General features: G+C 39.2%; 2 protein-coding genes across 6 annotated transcripts in view; one reads left to right on the top strand and one right to left on the bottom strand.

The window, feature by feature from the left end:
- Positions 1 to 9,182, bottom strand: part of mocos (molybdenum cofactor sulfurase) — a 258,546-nt gene extending 249,364 nt beyond the window's left edge. The window contains exon 1 of the mRNA XM_072575582.1: positions 9,083 to 9,182. Coding sequence (XP_072431683.1) covers positions 9,083 to 9,125 — 43 coding nt within the window. The 5' untranslated portion in view covers positions 9,126 to 9,182. The remainder of the gene's footprint in view (positions 1 to 9,082) is intronic.
- LOC140480572 (poly(rC)-binding protein 3) overlaps positions 1 to 22,610 on the top strand; it is a 295,539-nt gene that overhangs the window by 12,940 nt on the left and 259,989 nt on the right. For 2 of the 5 annotated variants that reach the window (XM_072575586.1, XM_072575584.1), the window contains exon 1: positions 9,235 to 9,703. The exons of 1 other annotated variant lie outside the window; for it this stretch is intronic. The gene's annotated coding sequence lies outside the window, so the exon portion shown is untranslated. Of the gene's footprint in view, positions 1 to 9,233; positions 9,704 to 17,339; positions 17,557 to 22,610 lie in introns of those variants that run through there. 2 more of the 5 variants (XM_072575587.1, XM_072575589.1) reach the window with 2 other exon arrangements.

Below are 22,610 nucleotides of genomic sequence, written 5' to 3' on the forward strand. Positions count from 1 at the left end.
CCTGGCTGACAGAGATAAACACAATATTTATCTTTCTTCCTGGTGGTGGAAATTGAATAAAGATTTTTACACCTTGTGTCTTTCACTGTGTCTCACACCTGCACACACACACATCATGGGGAATAAAAATAAGCACTACCGCAGTTAGGTGGTAGCATGGGGGTAAAGGAAAAAAAAAACAAAAAGAAAGGAGTGTCCGACATCTGAAAAAAGAGGGATTATAGGTCACCCTTTTGCTTGTTATTCAGCTGCTCACATTTTAAGGAAAAAAATAAGAATATAAGTTCTAAAAACAAGAGTAAAAAAGAACAATATTCAGATGGTCTCCTCCGCCTTGGGACTGGCTTTGAGTTGGGTGGTCACAGCCCACAAACAAGTGCACATGTAAATAAAAGGTGATTTATTAATGGAACAGAAGAGATTCAGAAGGTCTTCTCAGTCTAGGCACAGGCTTTGAGCTGGCTGTTCAAAGTCCATGTACAATAATTTGTAAATAAAGGCTGACTTGGTGACAGGATATTGGCCTCTATGCAATTATTTCAATCTGATCATTCTCAACTCCATTTTTCTGCTTTATTCCCATAGCCCCAATTCCCTGACTGATTAAGAATCTGTCAATCACCGTTTTAAATATAATTACCAAGCCTCTACAGTAAGAAATTAGCGATGTCACCTGCAATAGGCATTATCTTTTCAGGAGGTGGGAAAAAAATTTAAATAAACAGCAGATTCAGAGAGCCCTGTCATTCCGGGGACTGGCTGGCCAGAACCTCTGTACTATGTACATGTAAATAAAGGGTGACCTAGTGATGGGATATCTGCATCCTTGCTCAGTGGCGATGAGATTGGGATAGCATGAGCCGAAAAAAACTTCGCTCGTAACAGTCATCTTGACTTGGGATAAGCATTTCTGGCATTGTGCATTTATTCTGGAAGCTTGACTCGTCTGTCAAACACTGGGCCCAATATGTGGAGAGCATGCATTATATTTTCCAGGCAAACAGCTTTGGAGTAGATGAAAAGTAATGAATAATATTTCTGACTGTTTGCGGACATGCAGAATTTTCGTTAGTAGAAGCCTAGCTTTCCCTCAGGCATCAGATACTAAAACCTTTCAAGAGTTGATAGATTTAACTAAGGAATATTACATCCCCAAACCTTCCCAAATTCTGAGGCAATATCAGTTTTATTTGGTAGTTTGAGAACCAAGGGAACACGTATCAGGATTTTTGAGGAGATGAAAACAACTTGCACAGGCACGTGAATTTGGGTTAACCCTGAATGAGATGCTGAGAGACTGTTTGGTGTGTGGAGTGTAAGCGCGAATCCCTGACACAAAATTAGCATAGCCCTTTTCTCAAAGTAAAAGGAAAGGGTAACACACAGGCTGTCATCAGCCAGTGAAACAACAGTTCCCTAATGAGAACTGCAATACACCTGTACCACATTGTGTAGATCAGCCAGTTTAGAAATCAGTCCTCAGGCTTGAAGAGCCGAAGGGCCTGTTCCTGGGCTGTAGTTTTTCTTTATTCTTTGTCCTACTCCAGGTGATTTATCCACCTCCAGGCCATTCAGTTTTTCTAATGCCTTTCTTTAGTGATGGCCACCATACTCAGCTCTGCCCCTCACACTTGAATTTTTAGGATATTACTCTTGTCTTCCACTGTGAAGGCTGACACAAAGTAATTATTGAGCTATTTCCTTGTTCCCCACTACTGTCTTTCCAGCATCATTTTCCAGTGGCCCAATGTCCACTTTTGCCTCTCTTTTGCCCTTAGTATATAGAATTCTAGTTCGATACCAATGCAGTGGTTGCAGAACCAATCTTTAACAAGATTCATTTTGGACTCCAACCCTTAGGTTTGCATAAGACCTGGACCAGACTAAGAACCTATACTAGGGAAACATTACAGATTAAGGGTACGATCTTGTGGGTAGGCCATCCTGATCACCTGGGGAGGGTGTTGGGGAAACAGGACGGGCTGAGGCGGCTACAAGGTGTCAGGGTGGACCGAGAGCTGGAAGGGGCATGAGAGGGATGAGTGGTTTGCTGGGTTGCCAGGGATGTCTGTGTTATATGCACCATTTTATAGTTCAGTTTATCAGATTGTCCGTATGTTATTGCGTTTACTGTTGTCTTCTCGATAATACTAAGATGGGATTCAAGGTGTCTCCTCATTTCTCTGCAAACTAGCTGTACAGTGGGGTTTGGGGTCTGGCTTTGCCACCCCTTTCCTCTGTAAATTGCTGTTTCTTGTATACAGCTGTTAACGTTAACTGTTTGTTTGTAACTTGTATTGTTTAATAAAATAAATAGGGGATTCAGAAGATCTCTTCATTCTAAGGACTGGCTCTGAGCGGGCTGGTCACAGCCTATGTACTGTGCACATGAAAATAAAGATGACAGGATACCTACCTCTGTTAAAGTACAGATTTGAGAGGGGCCAGGGAATTGCTTGTGGACCCAACCTGTAAGCCTCTCTTGGTTCATCCCAGAGATCATACTCTTTGGTAGTCTGGAATAAAAAACCTCTTACAGACAGTTTAGTTTAATTTGAGTCATCCCCTTTATTTACCAATAGCGTCACTGTTACAACATAACACTGATACCTATAAGCCAGGCTAACTAGGTTCTAATAGCCTGGGAGAGTAGGATATCAGCTCTTCAAGCGGCCTAGCAGGCTACTCTGCTGTACTGTCACAAACAGGCTTCCATTATACAAAATGTTTACAAAAGCTATAGTCACAAACAGGCTTCCTTTATTCAAAACGTTTACAAAAACACTGCATGTTCTTAACTCGTCACATAACAGTGAAGGGCAATAATTCAGGAGAGAAGTTAATTGATATTGAGTTTAGATTTGAGGTCAGAATCAAACACTGTCATTAATTTCACAAGGGAACAGCTGTGAATGTTATCACACGGTGTTGTGTTTACACAGATTCACTGATATTAAGGCAAATGTTTTTAATTGCCGTACCCTCCCTGGCTGTCTTTTTTGGGTGTGCAGCAAATGTGTTCTCTAACTCAACATTTTTAGTCTAAATGTTTAAGGACAAGTTTTAAGGCTATAGACTTTCTCACTTCCTTGTAGGTTTTTCAGTCTGCCTTTCATAAGCTCAACAGTAGCAGCATTTTATTCATTCATAGTATTAAGGGTTGTCTAAAGTACTTAATGCTTTCTTAGTGATTATGCATTTTGTGTAATTGGCCATTTTCCCTCCACCTCTACTTTAAAATCTAACTTACAAAAGTCATTATAAATATTCTTCATCTTTCTTCATACTCCCTGCCACAGAAACTAAAAGAGTAAAATGGTGATGTGTTAAAATATGTGGATGACAAAGGGACTTGAATATCCTCGTACACCAGTCACTGAAAGTAAACAGGTGATGCAGCAAGCAATTAGGAAGATAATTAATATGTTGGTCTTCATTGCAAGAGGAATTGAGTCCAAATGTAGGGTTGTCTTACTGCAGCTAGACTGCGCTTGGAGTATTATGGTCTGTTTTAATCTACCTAAGAAAGGGTTTTCCTGCCACTGAAGGAGTGCAGCAAAGTTTCATAAAGCTGATACCAAGGATTGCAAGACTATTGTATGAGAAATTGGTTCAACCAGGCCTGGAGAGTGTTCTGAAGAGATTTACCAAGATGTAGTCATATTTTTTAAAGCGGGAGGAGAAAGATTTAAAATGGACATGAGGGGCAGGTTTTTTTACAGAGGTGGTTGGAGTATGAAATGAAGTGCCAGAGGAAGTGGTGGATGCAGAAACATTTAAAAGACATTTAGATAAGTGGATGAATTGGAATGGTTTGAGGGGATATGTACCAAACACAGATAGGTGGGACTAGTTTAGTTTGGGAGCATGGTCGGCATGAACTAGTTGGAACGAACAGTCTCTTACCAGTATGACTCTAATAGGGAGAGATATTACATTTGTGCATTCCCCAGTTTCGGCCAAACCCTTGGTACTATAGAGTAATCAAATCTTGGAAGGAGGATGAATGCACCTAGGATGACCTGGCCTAATCTTATTAGGCACTGTGACCTCAGTGGCTGCAGTCAGAGAACATTCCAGCAGGTTCAGAAAGGGGGGATAAGAAGGGACACCTGATGGCCATTCCCTCAGCGAAGACATGGTAGATGAAGACTCCAAACAAGACCCATCTTCATATCAAGAAGAACCTGAGTGCATCAGTCAACAGAATTCAGTGAATTGAATCCAGCAGCCTAATCAAGTTGGTAAAAACAATGACTGCAGATGCTGGAAACCAGATTCTGCTTTATTCCTGATGAAAGGCTTTTGCCCGAAACGTCGATTTCGCTGCTCCTTGGATGCTGCCTGAACTGCTGTGCTCTTCCAGCACCACTAATCCAGAGCCTAATCAATTTCACCAGAGTAGATAGATAAGTGTTTTTCAGGCAGTCAGCCTGATTTTGGTAAAAGTTAAGTTTGTTGTGTAAGAGTAGTTTCTATAACTTCATTGTGTTTTAATAAAACTAAGTTTGAACCATAGTCCTTTATTTGTTTCATAACAAAGAGCACCTAGATAAATCCATTTTATGAGTAATAAACTGGTCAAAGAGTGTGTATAGAGCAACAAAGGCAGTGCCAGGCATATCCACTGTCTGGTCTCAGGTGCACATTTCTTGTGTTTCATTTATTCAAAATGTCATAATGTTTTAATATATCACCTATTAACCATCCATTGACTTTATATCTGGGCTTTTTATTTGACAGAACACTGTTAACTGATTCAAAATACTATTTAAAATGGCTACAGAAGCCCCTTTCCCTGTAAAAGGGCCAAACTCCAAAGGGAATTACAAATTGATTGCTTAAACATTACTAAGGAACTGATTTGCATTAAGATAGTTGAAATTGACAACAAGCAACAGACCTCTCATTGGCAGCAATCATCAATCAGCGAAGAAAACTCACTGAAAATTACTATGCAAAAAAAGTTCTGTAGATTCTTGTTTCAATCACATCTTGAGAGCTTTGATAATGGGAGACCAAAACTCCTTTGTTCCCATGGATTGTCCCACTTCTGTCACGAGTCAGCTATCACATGACTGGAATGCCCCATTGTGAAAATCTATAATTATAAGATTCTCATTTTGATGGAGGAATGTTGTCAAAAAAGCCTACAATATCATATAATAGTCCATATACATCAGAGAGAAGTTAAAAATAAAAGAAACTTCAATAGCACCCAGTCTGCAAAATTACTGAGTTGAGGTTTAAAAAAATGAAAACAAACATCTTACATTGGCTAAGACCCCCTAGAATTTAAAAGTCTACCAAAAGAAATTAGAATTCTTTTTATTCATGAACTTAAACTTTTCTTTCAATTCCACCAACCAACCGATCTCAATAACTCATTCTGAATTGTACAATGTTCTGTGAGTAGATATTTTGTAGTTGACCTGCTCAGAGATGTTTGGAAGACCATTTCACCTGATGAAGGAGCAGCATCTGAAATCTTGTGATTTCAAATAATCTGTTGGTCTTTAACCTAGTGTTGCGTGAAATCTAACCTTGTCTACCCCAGCGCAATATAGGCACATCCACAACTGAGGAGCAGCTGGAACTTGAACCTAGACTTTCTGTTATGAATTTTGGGATGGGTTTTACTAATTAATATTATATAGTTTCAACTGAGTGAGATTTTTCAATCATAAAATGAACTCTACTTATTAACTATAGATTTGACTGGCTTGTTTTGCCATTGCTATGCACATGTTCAAGTACATTCTAAATTGAGTAAAAAAAGCACAATTCTTATAAAAATACGAATCTTTGAAAGGAAAAGTGATACTTATTCACTTCCCTGGACTTGGTTGTAACATCCATTAGTTTTAAAATAATGATGGAAAAGGATAGACCAGATTTAAAAGTTGAAGTTCTAAATAGGAGGAATGCCAATTTTGACAAGAACTTTCAAAAGATGATCAGGCGCAGATGTTCACAGGGAAAGGGACAGCTGGAAAATTGGAAGCCTTCAGAAATGAGATAACGAGGGTCCAGAGAAAGTATATTCTTGTTAGGGTGAAAGGGAAGGCTAGTAGCTATAGGGAATGCTGAATGACTAAAGAAATTGAGGGTTTGGTTAAGAAAAAGAAGGAAGCATATGTCAGGTATAGAGAGGATAGATCGAGTGAATCCTTAGAAGCGTATCAAGGCAGTAGGAGTATACTTAAGAGGGAAATCAGGAGGGCAAAAAGGGGACATGACATAGCTTTGGCAAATAGAGTTAAAGGAGAATCCAAAGGGTTTTTACAAATACATTAAGGACAAAAGGGTAAAAGGGAGAGAATAGGGCCCCTCAAAGATCAGCAAGGTGGCCTTTGTGTGGAGACTCAGGAGATGGGGCAGAGACTAAACAAGTATTTTGCATCAGTATTTACTGTGAAAAGGGACATGGAAGATATAGTGTAGCGAAATAAATGGTGACATCTTGAAAAATATCCATATTGCAGAGGAGGAAGTGCTAGATGGCTTGAAACGTGTAAAAGTGGATAAATCTCCAGGACCTGATCAGGTATATCCTAGAACTCTGTGGGAAGCTAAAGAAGTGATTTCTGGGCCACTTACTGAGATATTTGTATCATCATTAGTCACAGGTGAGGTGCCAGAAAACTGGAGGTTGGCTAACGTGGTACCATTGTTTAAGGAAGGTGGTAAGGACAAGCCAGGGAACTATAGATCAGTGAGCCTGACATTGGTTGTGGGCAAGTTGTTGGAAGGAATCCTGAGGAACAGGATGTACATGTATTTGGAAAGGCAAGGACTGATTAGGGATAATCAGCATGGTTTTATGCATGGGAAATCATGTCTCACAAACTTGATTGAGTTTTTTGAAGAAGTAACAAAGAGGATTGATGAGGGCAGAGTGGTAGATGTATGGACTTCTGTAAGGTGTTCGACAAGATTCCCCATGGGAAACTGGTGAGAAAGGTTAGAACTCATGGAATACAGGGAGAACTTGCCATTTGGATACAGAACTGGCTCAAAGGTAGAAGACAGAGGATGTTGGTGGAGGGTTGTTTTTCAGACTGGAGGCCTGTGACCACTGGAGAGCCACAAGAATCGATGCTGGGTCCACTACTTTTCATCATTTATATAAATGATTTGGTGGCACAGTGGTTAGCACTGCTGCCTCACAGCTCCAGAGACCCACGTTCAATTCCCACCTCAGGCAACTGACTATGTGGAGTTTGCACATTCTCCCAGTGTCTGCGTGGGTTTCCTCCGGGTGCTCTGGTTTCCTCCCACAGTCCAAAAATGTGCAGGTTAGGAGAATTGGCCATGCTAAATTGCCTGTAGTGTTAGGTGTAGGGGAATGGGTCTGGGTGGGTTGCGCTTCGGCAGGTCAGTGGGGACTTGTTGGGCTGAAGGGCATGTATCCACACTGTAAGTAATCTAAATCTAAAATTTGGATGTGAGCATTAAGAGGTATAGTTAGTCAGTTTACTGATGACACCAAAATTGGAGGTGTAGTGGACAGCGAAAAAGGTTACCTCAGATTACAACAGGATCTTGATTGGATGGACCAATGGGCTGAGAAGCGGCAGGTGGAGTTTAATTTAGATAAATGTGAGATGCTGCATTTTGGGAAAGCAAATCTCAGCAGGACTTATACACTTAATGGTAAGGTCCTAGGGAGTGTTGCTGAACAAAGAAACCTTGGAGTCCTTGAAAATGGAGTCGCACGTAGATAGGATAGTGAAGGCGGCATTTGGAATGCTTTCCTTTATTGGTCAGAGTATTGAGTACAGGAGTTGGGAGGTCATGTTGCGGCTGTACAGGACATTGGCTAGGCCACTGTTGGAAGACTGTGTACAATTCTGGTCTCCTTCCTATCAGAAAGATGTTGTGAAACTTGAAAGGGCCCAGAAAAGATCTACAAGGATGTTGCCAGGGTTGGAAAGATTTGAGTTTTCGGGAGAGGCTGAACAGGCTGGGGCTGGTTTCCCTGGAGTGTCAGAGGCTGAGGGGTGACCTTATAGAGGTTTATAAAATCATGAGGGGTATGGATAGGATAAATAGACAAAGTCTTTTCCCTGGGGTTGGAGAGTCCAGAACTAGCGGGCATAGGTTTAGGGTGAGAGGGGAAAGATATAAAAGAGACCTAAGGGACAACCTTTTCACTCAGAGGGTGGCACGTGTATGGAATGAGCTGCCAGAGGACGTGGTGGAGGCTGGTACATTTAAATTGCAACATTTAAAAGACATCTGGCTGGGTATATGAATAGGAAGGGTTTAGAGGGATAAGGACCAGGTGCTCACTGGTGGGATTAGATTGGGTTAGAATATCTGGTCAGCATGGACGAGTTGGATTCTGGATTAGTGGTGCTAGAAGACCACAGCAGTTCGGGCAGCATCCAAGGATCTTCGAAATCGACGTTTCGGGCAACGTCGATTTCGAAGCTCCTTGGACGCTGCCTGAACTGCTGTGGTCTTCCAGCACCACTAATCCAGAATCTGGTTTCCAGCATCTGCAGTCATTATTTTTACCTACACTGACGCGTTGGAGCGAAGAATCTGTTTCCGTGCTGTACATCTCTATGACTCTACAACTCTTCTGAAGTATCACCCAGATTTTAAAACCGAAAAAAGTTTTTTTTCGTCCTGTTTAATTGGTCCTCTGAATGTTTGTTTGCAAATATTCTCAACGATCTGCACTGTTTTTTTTTAAACAACATTTATGGCATAATTCAAATAATTGAACTTTTCCGATGACTGATTGTCTAATATGCACGAATAACGTTAAATTAATTAAAATTTGAAAATGAAAACACTAGATTTTAGGCTACAACTTTGTCTCTAGCACGAATTGTTTGTGCTGATTTATGCCCACTTTGTAATTGGGTATAATTTTGATAAAATTAATCTGATTCATCCAATTGGAAGCTACTGTGTATTTTGAGATTGGCAAACGGTAATGGTACACTTGCCAACTTTCAGGGTGCACCCACGTCGGAAATGGCGTGCGTTGAACCGGTGCTGCTATTTTTCCTATGTTATAGGTACTAAGAACAAAAGCTCATTGCTACTGACTGTGGCACTTTATTACCGTCCTCGCCGACCGATCGTCCCAAGCTCGAGCAGAATAACATCTACCGTTAGCGCTGCAAGCAACGAACCACCTGCTAACACGCGCACAGCGACCGTTGATCACGCGCCACGGTCCTGTGCCCATTGACAGGGAGGGCGGGCGGTGGGGAGATGGTATCCTTCCGCCAGCGGCGGTGAATCAGTGTGCGGCCGTGGCTGAGGGACATCTGTGTCCGTGTGCGCGGAGCTGGAGCGGGGTCGATTGAGAGAGTGGAAGTGGAGATCGGGAGAAGAGCTGACAGTGTACTTTGTCTCCCTGCAGACATTTAAAATCTCAGCTGCAAGCAGAAATCTGAGCCCGAGCGCTCGCAGAAAAAAAGAGCTGCCTTGCCTCATCTTGCATTGGTCTTCATATATCTAGGAGACAAAAAAAAGAGTCCGAAGAGAAGCAGAGAACGAAATATTTGTGTGTTACTTGGCTGATTTCTGACTTGTAGTCTTATTAAAAACCCCTGATTTCCCTCCTTCGCTTCCCTTCAGTCCGAACCCTGTCTTGTATCTAATCATCATCTCTGCACCCTCCTGCTCTGACCCTCTACGTTTGCATCCCCCCAAAACCCTCCTCTGTATTCTCGTCCAGGTGAGTTTGTCTTTTCATCACTTTCCTTTTATTTTGTGAAAACGGATAGAGTTGTGCACTTTTGGAAAAAAAAAGGGCTTTGATTTGTTCTCCCGTTCGAAGTAAACGGCAGGTTTATTTTATGGAGCCTAAGCACCATCCAAACTTGCCTCATTCCGGGATGTAGGTTTTAGTGATCAGGCAGTGTGAGAATGGCGTGTGTATTTGGGGAAGGGCAGGACAATTTCTTCATAATGTAACTTCTGACACCCTTCAAGAAAACGAACGGAAGGGAAATTGTCGTGCAATTGAAAAGCTACAAATTTTCGTAACATTTCCATTGAAAGCTATCAATGAAATGTCGCATCCAGTGAACTTTTGCTGCAGATTTCGGTTACTTTGATGTTCAGCTCTCCGGGGCGCTTAGCTCGTAGCTAAATTCAATAAGCTGAAAGGAAATTTCCGAACAACGCTATCATACTTTTTTATCTCCCAAAATTGTTTCTTCCTGAAAAACCTATGTTGAAATTAAGTGAATTGTTTTCGCCCGCTTCTACAGATGTTGTTAAAAATCTGATACTGATGGTCAAGTCGAGCAAACGCATAGATTATAACTGCTTTGATTCACCTTTGAACAGTACTATCGAATTTTGTTGACGATACTTCAATTTTCTTAAAAGCTTGCATATTGCGTCCGATTTGCATCAAAATAACAATAATGCAACTTTCCTCTACATAACTAAAATAAATTTGTTGAGTAGTTATCTAACCCTAAAACACCACATCCATTAATTCTCAGTTTTGTCAGTTTTACTTCAGTTGCGGGTTACAATCTAGAGTGAATTTTAATGTTACTAAATGGCGAAGGGGGTTAAAATCGACTGTTTTAAGTGATAAATAATGCTGCTTTTGGTATTTAAAATTTTAAATGCCTAATGAGTGTTAGTTTTCTATTACTGCAATAACGGCTTCATGACAGACGGATGTTCAGCCTTTTATTTCTTCTACCTTCGGAGTGCAATTTACTTGCTTTTTAAAAATAAATTCATTAAAGCTGTGGCACAGAACTCACTCCCCCAAAACATGCAGAAGACTCCAAATATAATTAGAATATTGAACATATACTTTAAATCTTGGGAAATAAATCATATCGAGATTGGACAACGAGTGCAATGGATCATTTAATAATGGAGTTATTCACTATTTTTAATGCAGGGTAGAAATTAGCATTTAATTAATATCCTAAGTGATTCAGAATTTGTGCTTGGCAGCATAATTTTAAACACCACTTTGCTTTCAGCAGGACTTTAATAATTAATGTGGCTACTTTCAGACCTAATAGAGATGAGTAGCTGGCATTTTCTGGTACAGTAGTATCTGCACAGTGAGAGACTGGAGTATCCATCTGTTGCCAAGTTTGGTGCTAATTAGGCAAAATGCCTAGGGTGTTCACATTTCTTGAATGTAAAAATAGAGTTGTCCTAACACGGTGATGCTTACAGATCACATTTTTAAATCTTGGGACATTTAGTAGAAATGTATTTTGAAAAAAGGAAGGGTGGTAGAGACAAACCTTTTGTGCCAATAGCTTACTGTTAATATAAAGTCCCATTGTTCAGCAGAATCAATATGATAGAATTTCTAAAAAAAACAAATATGTTTCTACAAACAATTTTTTTCCATATTCCCAGATGTTCCTACCTTTTACTGTCAGGAATAATTCACTTATAAAGGATCTATAATGTGGGCAGATGATAATTTTACAATTTTCCCCTATCTATTAAACAGTGCAGTAGAATTAGTGAGACCAGGAGATTACAATAAATAGTCACAGCATTTGAATTAATGCTGCATGTTTTATGGACTTGAGCAATATATGTTTTTCAAAATTTACAGAAGTCCAAATCTGCATTCTTGCTGCTATGGCAAAACAATTGCATTCAAAGCAAAACAATTCCAGTAAATAAAATATTATCCTTAAATGAGTGTAAGAATACCAATCCAATCAATGCAATTTATAAACTTAACGACTATATGCATGTTTCTAATTAGGTTAGCAAAAAGTTCATTCGGATTTACTTTTGATCTTGAAGGTGTAATATTTCCTTGTGAATCAAAGATCAGTCCACATGATGTTTTTAGAATTGAGAAGTAGATTTAAAATGAAATAATATGAAATAAATGCAGACAAATTAAAAAATATTTTTCTCTGATCAGAAGTCTACCATATGACTTGTAAGAAGCATAGTTAGTTTTTGACAAAATATGAACTACTGTAATTTATTTTCATTTCAGGTTAGATATTTATTAACTTAAAAATAGCTAATTGGCAAACTTTCAACTGCACTTTGTCCTTTAAAAGCATAGATTTGTCACTTTATCATAGTTAAAATAAATTATTAATGCCTCTATTGTGTAGAGCTGTGTCTCTCTAAGAGAGCAAGTAGGATATATGCCTTCATGAGCAGTCCTTAAGGTAAGCATTAATATGTATCAAGTGTGTAAATTTTGTAATAAGTGTTTTGCTGAATTGAATTGAATATATATTACTTTTTCCACTTACATAATTGAAGTGTGTAATGCTGTAAGGGAGAGAGAATCAGAGAGCCTAAAATGGCGAGCAGTTATTTTTTGCTGGGAGGAATTTCCCTGTGGAATTGAGGGGAAGTCTGGACAAGGCATGCAATAGCTCTGTTAAACTGTATATTTGTATAAAGATGGCTTATGAGGCTGGGAAAGACTATTGTCCTTTTCCATTAGCTGTAATTTTCTCCTCCTATGATGCTGTCACCATCTGGATGAAGTTCTGCCCTGCCATTCATTAGTCACTAATGCTGTGCTATTGTAAACTGGCTGAATTTGATTCTGATTTCACCCATTTCCACCCCTCCCCCATATCGCCACCACCACCAGTGTATGATCCTAGTCCTCTTGGCATGTGTTAGAAAACCAGCCTGGTCTCCCCTGGCCCTTTCATTTACCCTAATGTACTCCCCTTCCCCCCAACTCTTTCTAATCAATGCTTTCAGTTGCTACATTAATCCAACCACAGCCTAATGGCTGAACAATTAAGGATATGAAGTATTGACTGTGCTGGCTCCCATGGGGATGGAAACAAGACTATTACAGGAACTGAAAGTTGATATCCTGGACGCACCTACAAACTGAACTGTAAATTCATTACATTCACGTTATATTTGGATGTAGTTTTTAAATTGGGAAGACTGTTATCAGCAGTGAATCAGCTGATCCAACTAATGTAGTCCAGCATACTGAAGAACACATCATCCAGCAACGACAGTCTGAGATTTCTGAAAAAGTAATTCTATAGAATGCAGTTACACTTGAAGCTTGAAATCACTGAACAATATTTCTGCAAAGGAATTATTCTGGTTCTCTGGATATTATCAAGAAACATTTTGGATTTGTTTGAATGTTAATGGATTCCTATTTCTAAGCATCTCTTTTCCTCAGATATAAATTTGAAGCAAGAAACTTAATACTACCTGTTGACTGATGAAAGAAAATATAGTTTATTTGTATCTTCTCAATCTAGGCAGCATTTATTCAGACTGTCTCCATGTGAAACAGGTGTCTCTGTTGTGGAAGACTTTTCAGCTGCCTTTGTGTGACTGGATGGTTTGCATTGTTATACTCTATCTTTCAGAATGCCAGTTTGTTGAGGCAATGTACTGTGCACAACAAAAGGCCAGCTCCCCAGAGCTATGGAGATAAAAGAACAGATGGTACATTCCTTCAACCATTCTCTAATTGTGGAGTTTGCTGTTACAAATTAATGCAAAATGGGAGATTTATATACACAATACTTGCATCAAGAAAATAAACACAGAATGTTGCTTGTTACACCAAACAAAATTATGTTGAAAATCAAATATAAATTCAATTTATGAAATCAGATGTATGGCTTATATTTTAAATTAAGAAATTGCCATTGTAAGTATAAGATAACAATATTTTGATTGCTGTGAACAGCATAAATAGTTAAGAACTTTCTTTGAAATGAATAGCCCAATAATCCTACCAATTTATAACCACTGTAAGAAAGGATACAAATTTGTATCAGACAATAACTTATGGTGTGTTCTGATGTACTGCTTTGTAGACAAGCTTAAATTCACTCATAAAAATAATTAATTGAGTGAAACTGAAGTGGTGCCATGCATTATTGTTGCAGTATTAATCCAGTTTCTAAATTAATCTTGCACTGCGCAGTGGCAAGTTTGGAAAACTGATAAAGGAGATGATTGATGAGTCACTGAGAAGTATTGAATAATGAGAAGGTATCGGTAGGTTAGAACTGGGTCAAAGTAGAATCAATATTCCAAAAGGTGATTTAAACAGACATATGAATCCAGAGATCCATTTATGTCTAGAGCAACGGAATAATTGAAGAAACTAAAAATAACCTACACCATAGCAGTCAACATAAATTGAGAAAGAACTTTTTGATTTCTTTCAACTTTTTTTGAAAACAGGACAATTCATTGGACTTAAGTGAAAAGCCTTAAGAAATAGTGTACTGAAACTTGCAGAGGGCATTCAATAAAATTTCAAATAAAATGCTCTTCATTAAATTCAAAGCTGTGGCGATCCAATCTTAAATCTTTAGAATATATAAGAGAGTGGCTGAAGGTAGTCAACAACAAATAGCCATGTTGGGATTGGCAGGAATATATTGAATGATGGTCCAAATGTTGTTGGGTCTGTCAAAGTTCGTAATTAACACAAATTATTTGGAGTTAAGAATTTGATGAAAATACAAAAGTAGAAAGACAGTGGCAGGTGCAACTCACAAATTATAAAAGTATCTAGATATTGTATATAAATGGTCAGAAGATCATAGATGAAATTTAGTCCAAATACATGTAAACTCATGCACAGTAAAGAAATAAAGAGATGTTATACTTAATACTTAACTCTGAATAGTTTTGAAATAGCTTATAATAAAGCTGAAAAAAGAAGCTTTAGAACTCTCAATATAGTATGCCCAATCAAATGTAGATTAGTAATCTATGAAGCAAAAGAAGGTTCAAAATGACAAAACAGTAGACAATTAGCCTAACAAAGTTATGACCAAACTGTAATACACACAATTTGTGCTTATTTTGAATGCACTATCCATTTCTGGTCACCAAGATATGAGACAAACATTCACATTTTGTAGTGCAAAGTGCAAGGAAATTGGTAGTAACAACATTTTTTGGGTTATAATTCATTGGTATTTCAGAACATTATTATTCAAAGGAGACATGAAGTCAAAGTTTTTCATCTTCCACCACTCATCAGAATCGAAACACAATAAACAACTTGAGAATGAAAACAACAAGCTGTAAAGCAGGCGATGAGGCTTCTGATTAGAGGGCAGTCTCACAAACCAGCCCAAGGTATTGGTCACTGCCAAGTGTCTGGTTTTGGTGGCTTGCAGAAGGTGACCATCCCTGTATGTGAGACACAGTCAGTCCTTTGTCTCCAAGGAGCCACTTGGGTCAGGTGAGATGGTGGGAGGGAAGAAAGGACTGTCACTGTCAGGAACACCATCCAGGAGTCAGAGCAGGTGAAGGCTGATGTTGGCAGGACGGATTGCTTGAAGGAGTGGTCTGCTGTTATCCCATCAGATACATTCACAGAAATTAAGAAGGAAGAAGATTCGGAGAAGGGGAGGGGAGGGAAGGGAAAGAGATGCATTTTAAGTTGCATATGTATAGCTTAGGGGTTGTGACCTGGCAAAGTGACAAAGCTGCGTGGTTAACAGAATAGACAACTGGAAAGGAGAGCTTAATATTGGTCTCAGTGGCACATTAATGCTAAGGCTGAGGCCACCTATAAAAGATCATTCATTCAGACAACCGTGAAGCACTTGGATTGTGTGCACTGTGGTGGAGAATGGTTGCATAGGTACTTGCCATGGGCCGGGTAAGTGTGAGGAAGGGTGCGGTATTGCAGCTGTTCACTGACACTTCTTTGGGGAACAACATTGTCCTCCAACACATGTTTTGTTGGTCACACAAGCATGCAGGGTGTCTACCCCCGAGAATCTTGCTGCATTGACCGTCTAAGTTGCATTTCCTTGTCACTGCTGGGAACTCTCTAAGATATACATTCCTGTGCACTCAGAAGTAGATGATGATAAGTCTTTGGAGGCTGGGCCTATGGTGTCGAAGTGAGCCAGTGCCATGTACAGTACACATTTTGCTAACTCTATTCTATTGTAATGTATCGGCAATGTACCCACAACTATTCTGCTCTGTTGATGGATGAGGAGTGATTTTGCAGGGTGCTATGAAGCATTTACAGACACAAGAGACAGGGACAACCACGTGGACAATGAAATGTAAGAATTTGTGAAATCTGAGAACTATTTTCATACTATTGCTTCTGAAATAATTTGAACCATTTAAGTGCTTTCTTAATAAACCCAATTGTATGGGCAAACAAACTATTTACATGAGATATAATGATCAACAAACTATTTACAAGTTTTCCAGCGGCTGTCCATATGTGACATTAATACATTTTTCTCCTCCTGTCACTCCTGCTGCACCACTCTGAGCTCCTCTATTCTGCAGATGGAATGGAGGGATAATCCTTCATAGCAGAAGCCATTGACTGTGGAAAGTTCCCTGTGCTGGGCTATTTTTTCCATTTTCTTTCACTTATTTTCTAGTTGATCCATCTCCATCAGATTATTATATAATCATCATCCATTTCAATGTCAACTTGCCCATAGATAACCTGTCAAAAGGAAATGGGTGATACAATATTTAACTCAGTCACATCATTGTATTCTAACAAACTTTACATCTTCACATTCTTCAACATTGATACACTTCCCCACTCCTAGCAATTCTGGAGTTCTTGGGCACTTCCCACTCTGTCCTGTGTATCTATCCAGAAGGCTGTAAGCTTGAGGTGCTATTGCTGAAGCCTTCTAAATGCAACAGAGTTCAACAACTTCAGATCATTATCGTTATTATGTTTAGGTATAGAAGATCCTTTCGTTTGAACCCCCTTGTGTGGTAATACACTGAGTATAACCACCATCATCATTACAGAGCTAACTGCTTACATCACAGTTAAAGGTCTGCACACTGTCGCAGTAGATTATGCTGGATTACTTACGTTTGATTGTTTACATCTCATAATTTTCAATATTTTTTAGCTGTTCTTGAAGAAAATATTGCTATAAAAGTACCAGAGAGCTAAGTGTGTTGCTAGAGAATGATTTTTTTTTAATTCTGTATCAATGTCCGGTTTAGTGATGCTGCAGGGGTGCTAGGAAGTTTCGACATCTACACAGGGACTATCCATGATAAAATGCAGCCAAAAGCAAGCACTTGTTTTGATTTTTTAAAAAATCTGTGTAGAGGATAAAATATGCTCAATTCATTAGGCATACCACAACTAATAGTAAAAATGTCTTTATATGATATCTTTCTTGAACACCAAACATCCTAAAATCCTTCATAATCCATGAGCAACTGTTTCATGTTAATAATAGATTTAATATGAGAAATAAAGGAGCCAAATTACACACAACGAACATCCACAAAACAACATAATCCATGATGAGATAATCTGTTTTTGTGCACTACATATTTGCCTGGATAACATATTTGCCTGTTCTTCTTTAAAATAGTGCCTTGGGACTTTTTGCATCCACTGGGATGAGCAGATGAGCTCTCGGTTTAACATTTCATCCCAGAAAACTGCACTTCTGATAGTACTGCACTTAACCAATACTGTATGAGAGTGTCGGCCCAGATTTTTGCACTCAAGTTTCTGAAATGGAACTTGAATCAACTGGTTCAGGCAAGCCTGTTATGGGCTGAGCTACAGCTGACTCTTCAACTAAAGTAGGTATTCTAATTTACTTATTAAAGTTTATTCTGTAAATAGTTACAGTATTTGTATGGTTTTATTGAGGAGAATAAAATATGTTTTATAGAAAATCTTGACAAAGCAGATTTACAGAAATTTTGTAACTTGGATACAATAATGCTTAGACAAATAATAGGTCATGATGGTGAATCTTGTGATGCCCCAATAGAATATGGAACATGTGGAATTTCAATGTTGTTTAATCATGGATGTTCACATACAAAAGCTGGTACAGATGTACTACATGTTTGTACACAGGTCTTAGAATCATCATACACATTCTGCATAATTTCATTATTTATGTTAACTTTGCCATCTAGTTTTTTTTACTGTAGCCAGAAAATTCTGCTGCAGCATAATGCTATTATTTCGGTGTTCGTTTTTAATTCAGTGCATTAGACTCTTAGGTTTGGATTTTAGCTTTTAGACTTGCTCACAGCTAGGAAGCTCAGAAACTGAGGATTTCAGCATCTCATTTGGCAGTGAACTTTCAACTCGGCTACATTATTTGCATCTGACTTCAAGCTTTCCTGATTAATTAAAGCAGACTGAAGGGATGACAACTTACATCAGTCTGTTTCAGCTTTATACTTTAAAGGGACTTTGTGAGAGTCAGCATCAAAAGATTGTCGAAGTGTTATTACAGGACAAGGGGATTCACTGATGGGGTCTCAAAATTGAAAAGCAACATCACACTTTTCAGATTCACCCCGAAATATATATTGCAGTGTACAGGTCTGTGGGGAGATTCCATTCATTGTGGTCAGGAGAAAAGAAACTGCAAGTGTGGTTGGTGTGGCTATGGATTGTTGAGGCTTGCTTCTAGATTTGTTCCCTTAAGACATTCAATGACCTAAATAAGGCAAAAACCGTGATTCAATCCCAGATAGAACCCCGCACTCTACCCCCAGTCTTTTACACGTCAGTGCTCAGATGAACGAGTCTTCCTTTTGCAATCAACCCTCATTGAGTAACCACCCCCTCATACTCCATTTAAATAGCCATAACCGACATCTGCATTTGCAATGTCATATTCTCTCTCACACACATACATGTGCGCGCGCACACAATCACATTGCTATCTTATGCATACATTATGTAAATTTGTGAAGTTTTATTGCGGGAAATTAAATATAATTCATTGAAAAACAATCAGAGCAAATGTACTGAAGCTTTGGGACGAAGTCACAGTAAAGCTTAGATAAATGGTTGATAAAGCTGATAAATCTGCTGATGTTGTATTTGGATATATGAAATTTCAGGGTAGTTTGATAGCTCACACTGAGCCTCTGCTGTCCCCACAACCCCATTCCCTCCCCATCTCCCCTCAAACATTTTCTTCCAAATATAAAACCTTTTAATTCTTAAACCTATAGACCTTCTCAAAATGTGGCTCAGTGGTTAGCACTGTTGTCTCACAGCACCCCTGGGTTCAATTCCACCCTCAGGTAACTGTCTGTGTGGAGCTTGTACATTCTCCCTGTGTCTGTGTGAGTTTCCTCCAGGTGCTCCAGTTTCCTCCCCCCAGTCCAAAGGGGTGCAGGTTAGGTGAATTGGCCATGGTAAATTGCCCATAGTGTCCAGGGATGTGCAGGCTAGGTGGGTTAGTCATGGGAAATGTAGGGTTACAGGAATAGAGCAAGGGAAGCTGGGTTTGGGTGGGATGCTCTTTGGAGGGTCCATGTGGACTTGATGGGCCAAATGGCGTGCTTCCACAATGTAGGGATTCTATGATTCTCTCCTTAGAGCTAAAGAAACACAGAATACCAGATGGAGGCAGAAAACTGGAGGTAACCCTCATGTCATCTCCATTTAGGATATGATGAAGATAAGCCATATCTCAGCATCCATGATGGAGAGATTGTGGCCTCTAACTATATGTGGCAGATTTAAATATGATACTGTCACATGGTAGATAACACCTACTTATGTAGATTTGATGTCAACATCCAATGCTCTTTGACTTTTTTCTTCTGAGAAACCTATTAATTTAAGCAAGCATGCACTTTAACTTTGTGCATTGCACGCATGCAGTATACTACAAGGGCTGGTTTGTTTTCAGTCAGTGCGGGAGCTTAAAGTTTCATGTTTATGAACCATAAATTTTAGTTCAAAATTCCATTGATTTCTCTTCCCCATTGTCATCTGTTAAGTGACCTTCTGACTTTTGAAATGTAGTAGGGCAAAAGTAAATGATTAAAAAAGCAATTGTGTTGGTGAGTTGGATGGATTATTGATTGATTGCTTTGTGTAGGGCAGAGTGGGTTCAGCATTAATGCGCTAAACTGCAGTATTGGTTTAGATTAGCTGGCGTGTCAAAATTATTCTGAATATCCTTGGCAGTTGAACAAATCATTCAAGCAATTGCAGGTGTTTTTGAACATTTCTTCTAATCCTCTAAAGATGCAAATTTTATGAAGATGTGGATGTACTGTACCTTTAGGAAAGTTAAAAGTTAGCAAAACTACCTGACACCACCAAGTGTTCTCAAAAAGATACAATGTATCATGTGGTCCAGCAGTTAGTGTAGTTGGTTGCTTGGAGACAAAAACAAATTTGAATTCAGCCAATCAGTTTGAATTATACCCCAAAATACCAACCTCCAATCAAGTTTGAATTTAATGTATTGACAATCTTAGAAAAACAATGAAACAATCCAATGCTTTGGGGAATAAGACCGGGGGACATTGAACGGTTGGAAGAGAACTGCAACAAGACCAAACAGATGTAGACTGCTTGTCTGAACTGTTGGAGAGGTACCTGTCTAGAGAAGGAGTTTGCATAGAGAAAAACATTGACACCGACCTGGAGAGCAAATCTGCAAAGATAAGGTTTGACAGCTGCCTGGTTTTGAAATTTGAATTTTTCAGTAAATCTTAATTGGGGGCTTTATCAGACTAGTATTACAGAAGGGAAGGTAAAAGATAGGTTAGGGGAAGAGTTGTAAATAGTTGTTAATTAATTATTTTCTGTTATACTTTAAGAAATAAAGTTGTTAATTTTTACTGTAAATAGCTCTTGGCCTCTTGAATTTTCACAGATTACTGTACAGGATAAATCTTTTCTGTGTTGCTGGTTTAAATTAAGCAGGAGTGTTTAATCTGTGTTGTAACACAAAGCACTCATTCCCTTTGACTCTTCAAACTTCTGACCTTGCTGCTTTGCTTTGTTCCACAAGCTGCAGCACCCTACGATAATTCTGGAAACTCTTCCTGGAGGACATCTCAGACTTCATCTGAAATGCACCTTCAGCATCTTTATTGGTTATTCAGTCACAGCTTTCATGCTAACTTGGCTTGGTTGTACCTGCCCTGGATGTCTGTGGTCAAGGTAGTCACTGGTATTGTTAGTCATATACCTAAAGGCTAGCTTTTCTCTCTAATGATCCACCTACTGATGGTGGTTCTGGGTGCAAGTATTTATGAGAAAGATAATGAACTCATATGAAGGCATCATGACAGCTCTGATTGTGTCTTGAACAGGTATGCATGATGATCATTCTGTGATTGTGTGTCAGTTGAACATTGAAGGAGTGGAAAGCCTTTTTAGTTGATGGATATAAATAGGTGATCAGAGGATATCATGATTGCCATGTGTACAATCTGTAACTTCCTGGGTGCATTGGAATCCATCAAAAGTGACAATTCTGATGGCTCTCTTCACCTGGCTCCACCAGTAGCAAAGTGCACAAGTTTTAACCCTGGAACTCTGCAAGTGGAAGGCACATTTGTGGGTAACAGATTGTGAGACTCTGTGGCTCCCTTGCAGGAGATGAAGAAATTAATTCTATTGCACCTTTGACTAGCACAGGTATTGTGCACTAACTTTAACCACTATGACTCTATGACTTGGAAGAAAGCCTCCTTTTTGGGGCCTATAAATGTCACTACTCATTGGGTAAGTCTGAGTCTCCTGAGGTGTTGGTTCCCAGTCATATCCTCAAAAATAATCTTCTACTTATATACTCTGTGTTGAGTGTGGGGTGGTTTCTGTTAGCTGTTCTAGCCTTCAATTAACCTCTTCTGTCCTGTGGAGTGACAGCTGATTGAGAAGAAGGCTGCTGCTGCCCTTGCAGGTGGTGCTGATAAGGCTGATTTTGTTCCTCTTGTTTTTGATTAGAGCTCTAAGATAGAACTATGCAAACATTTACCTTGCTTCTGAGGAAACTGAGCTGAGAAGTGCAGATCAAAGGCAAAACAATCCCAAGGTACCTATAAGGGAAGAAGAGCAAGGGTGGGCCATTCAGCCCTGCACACTGCTCTGCCATTTAATAAGATCATGGCTGATCTAATTGCAATGTCAAATCCATATTCCGCCTGCAGTGATAATCTTTCACTCCCTTGCTTAACAAGAAACTATCCATCTCTGCTTTTTTTAAAATAAGGCAAGCATTCTGCTCCCACCACCTTTTCAGGAAGAGAATTTCAAATACTCATGACCTTCAAAGAACAGAAAAGTGTCTCATTGGTTTTAAATGGGTGGCCCTGATTTTAAAATAGGCAAAAGTGAGGACTGCAGATGCTGGAAATCAGAGTCTAGATTAGAGTGGAGCTGGAAAAGCACAGCCAGTCAGGCAGCACTATAATCTAGACCCTGATTTTTAAATGGTGATCTGTGGTTCTCGACGAGACAAAACTTCCACTCCACATCTATGCTATCAAGACCCCTGAGGATATGTTTCAATCAAATCACCTGTTCCTCTTCTGCACTCGAACAGATACAAGCCTGGCCCCTCCAGCCTTTCTGCTTAAGCCAACCTGCCTGTTACAGTTATTGGTCTGGTAAACCTTCTCTAAACTGCTTACAATGTATTTACATTCTCATTTAGATAATGTATCCACTACTATACATACTACTTCAGATGTAGTCTCACCAGCACCTTGTATAACTGAAGTATGATCTCCACTCTGTTCTGTTCAATTTACCTCAAGAAATAATAGCGTTCTATTTGCTTTTCTAGTTATTTTCTGTATGTGCATGTTGTGATTTATGCATGAGGACACCCAGATCCTTCTATACTTTTAAACTC

The sequence above is a fragment of the Chiloscyllium punctatum genome, chromosome 8, assembly GCF_047496795.1.
Source record: "Chiloscyllium punctatum isolate Juve2018m chromosome 8, sChiPun1.3, whole genome shotgun sequence".
NCBI lineage: Eukaryota > Metazoa > Chordata > Chondrichthyes > Orectolobiformes > Hemiscylliidae > Chiloscyllium > Chiloscyllium punctatum.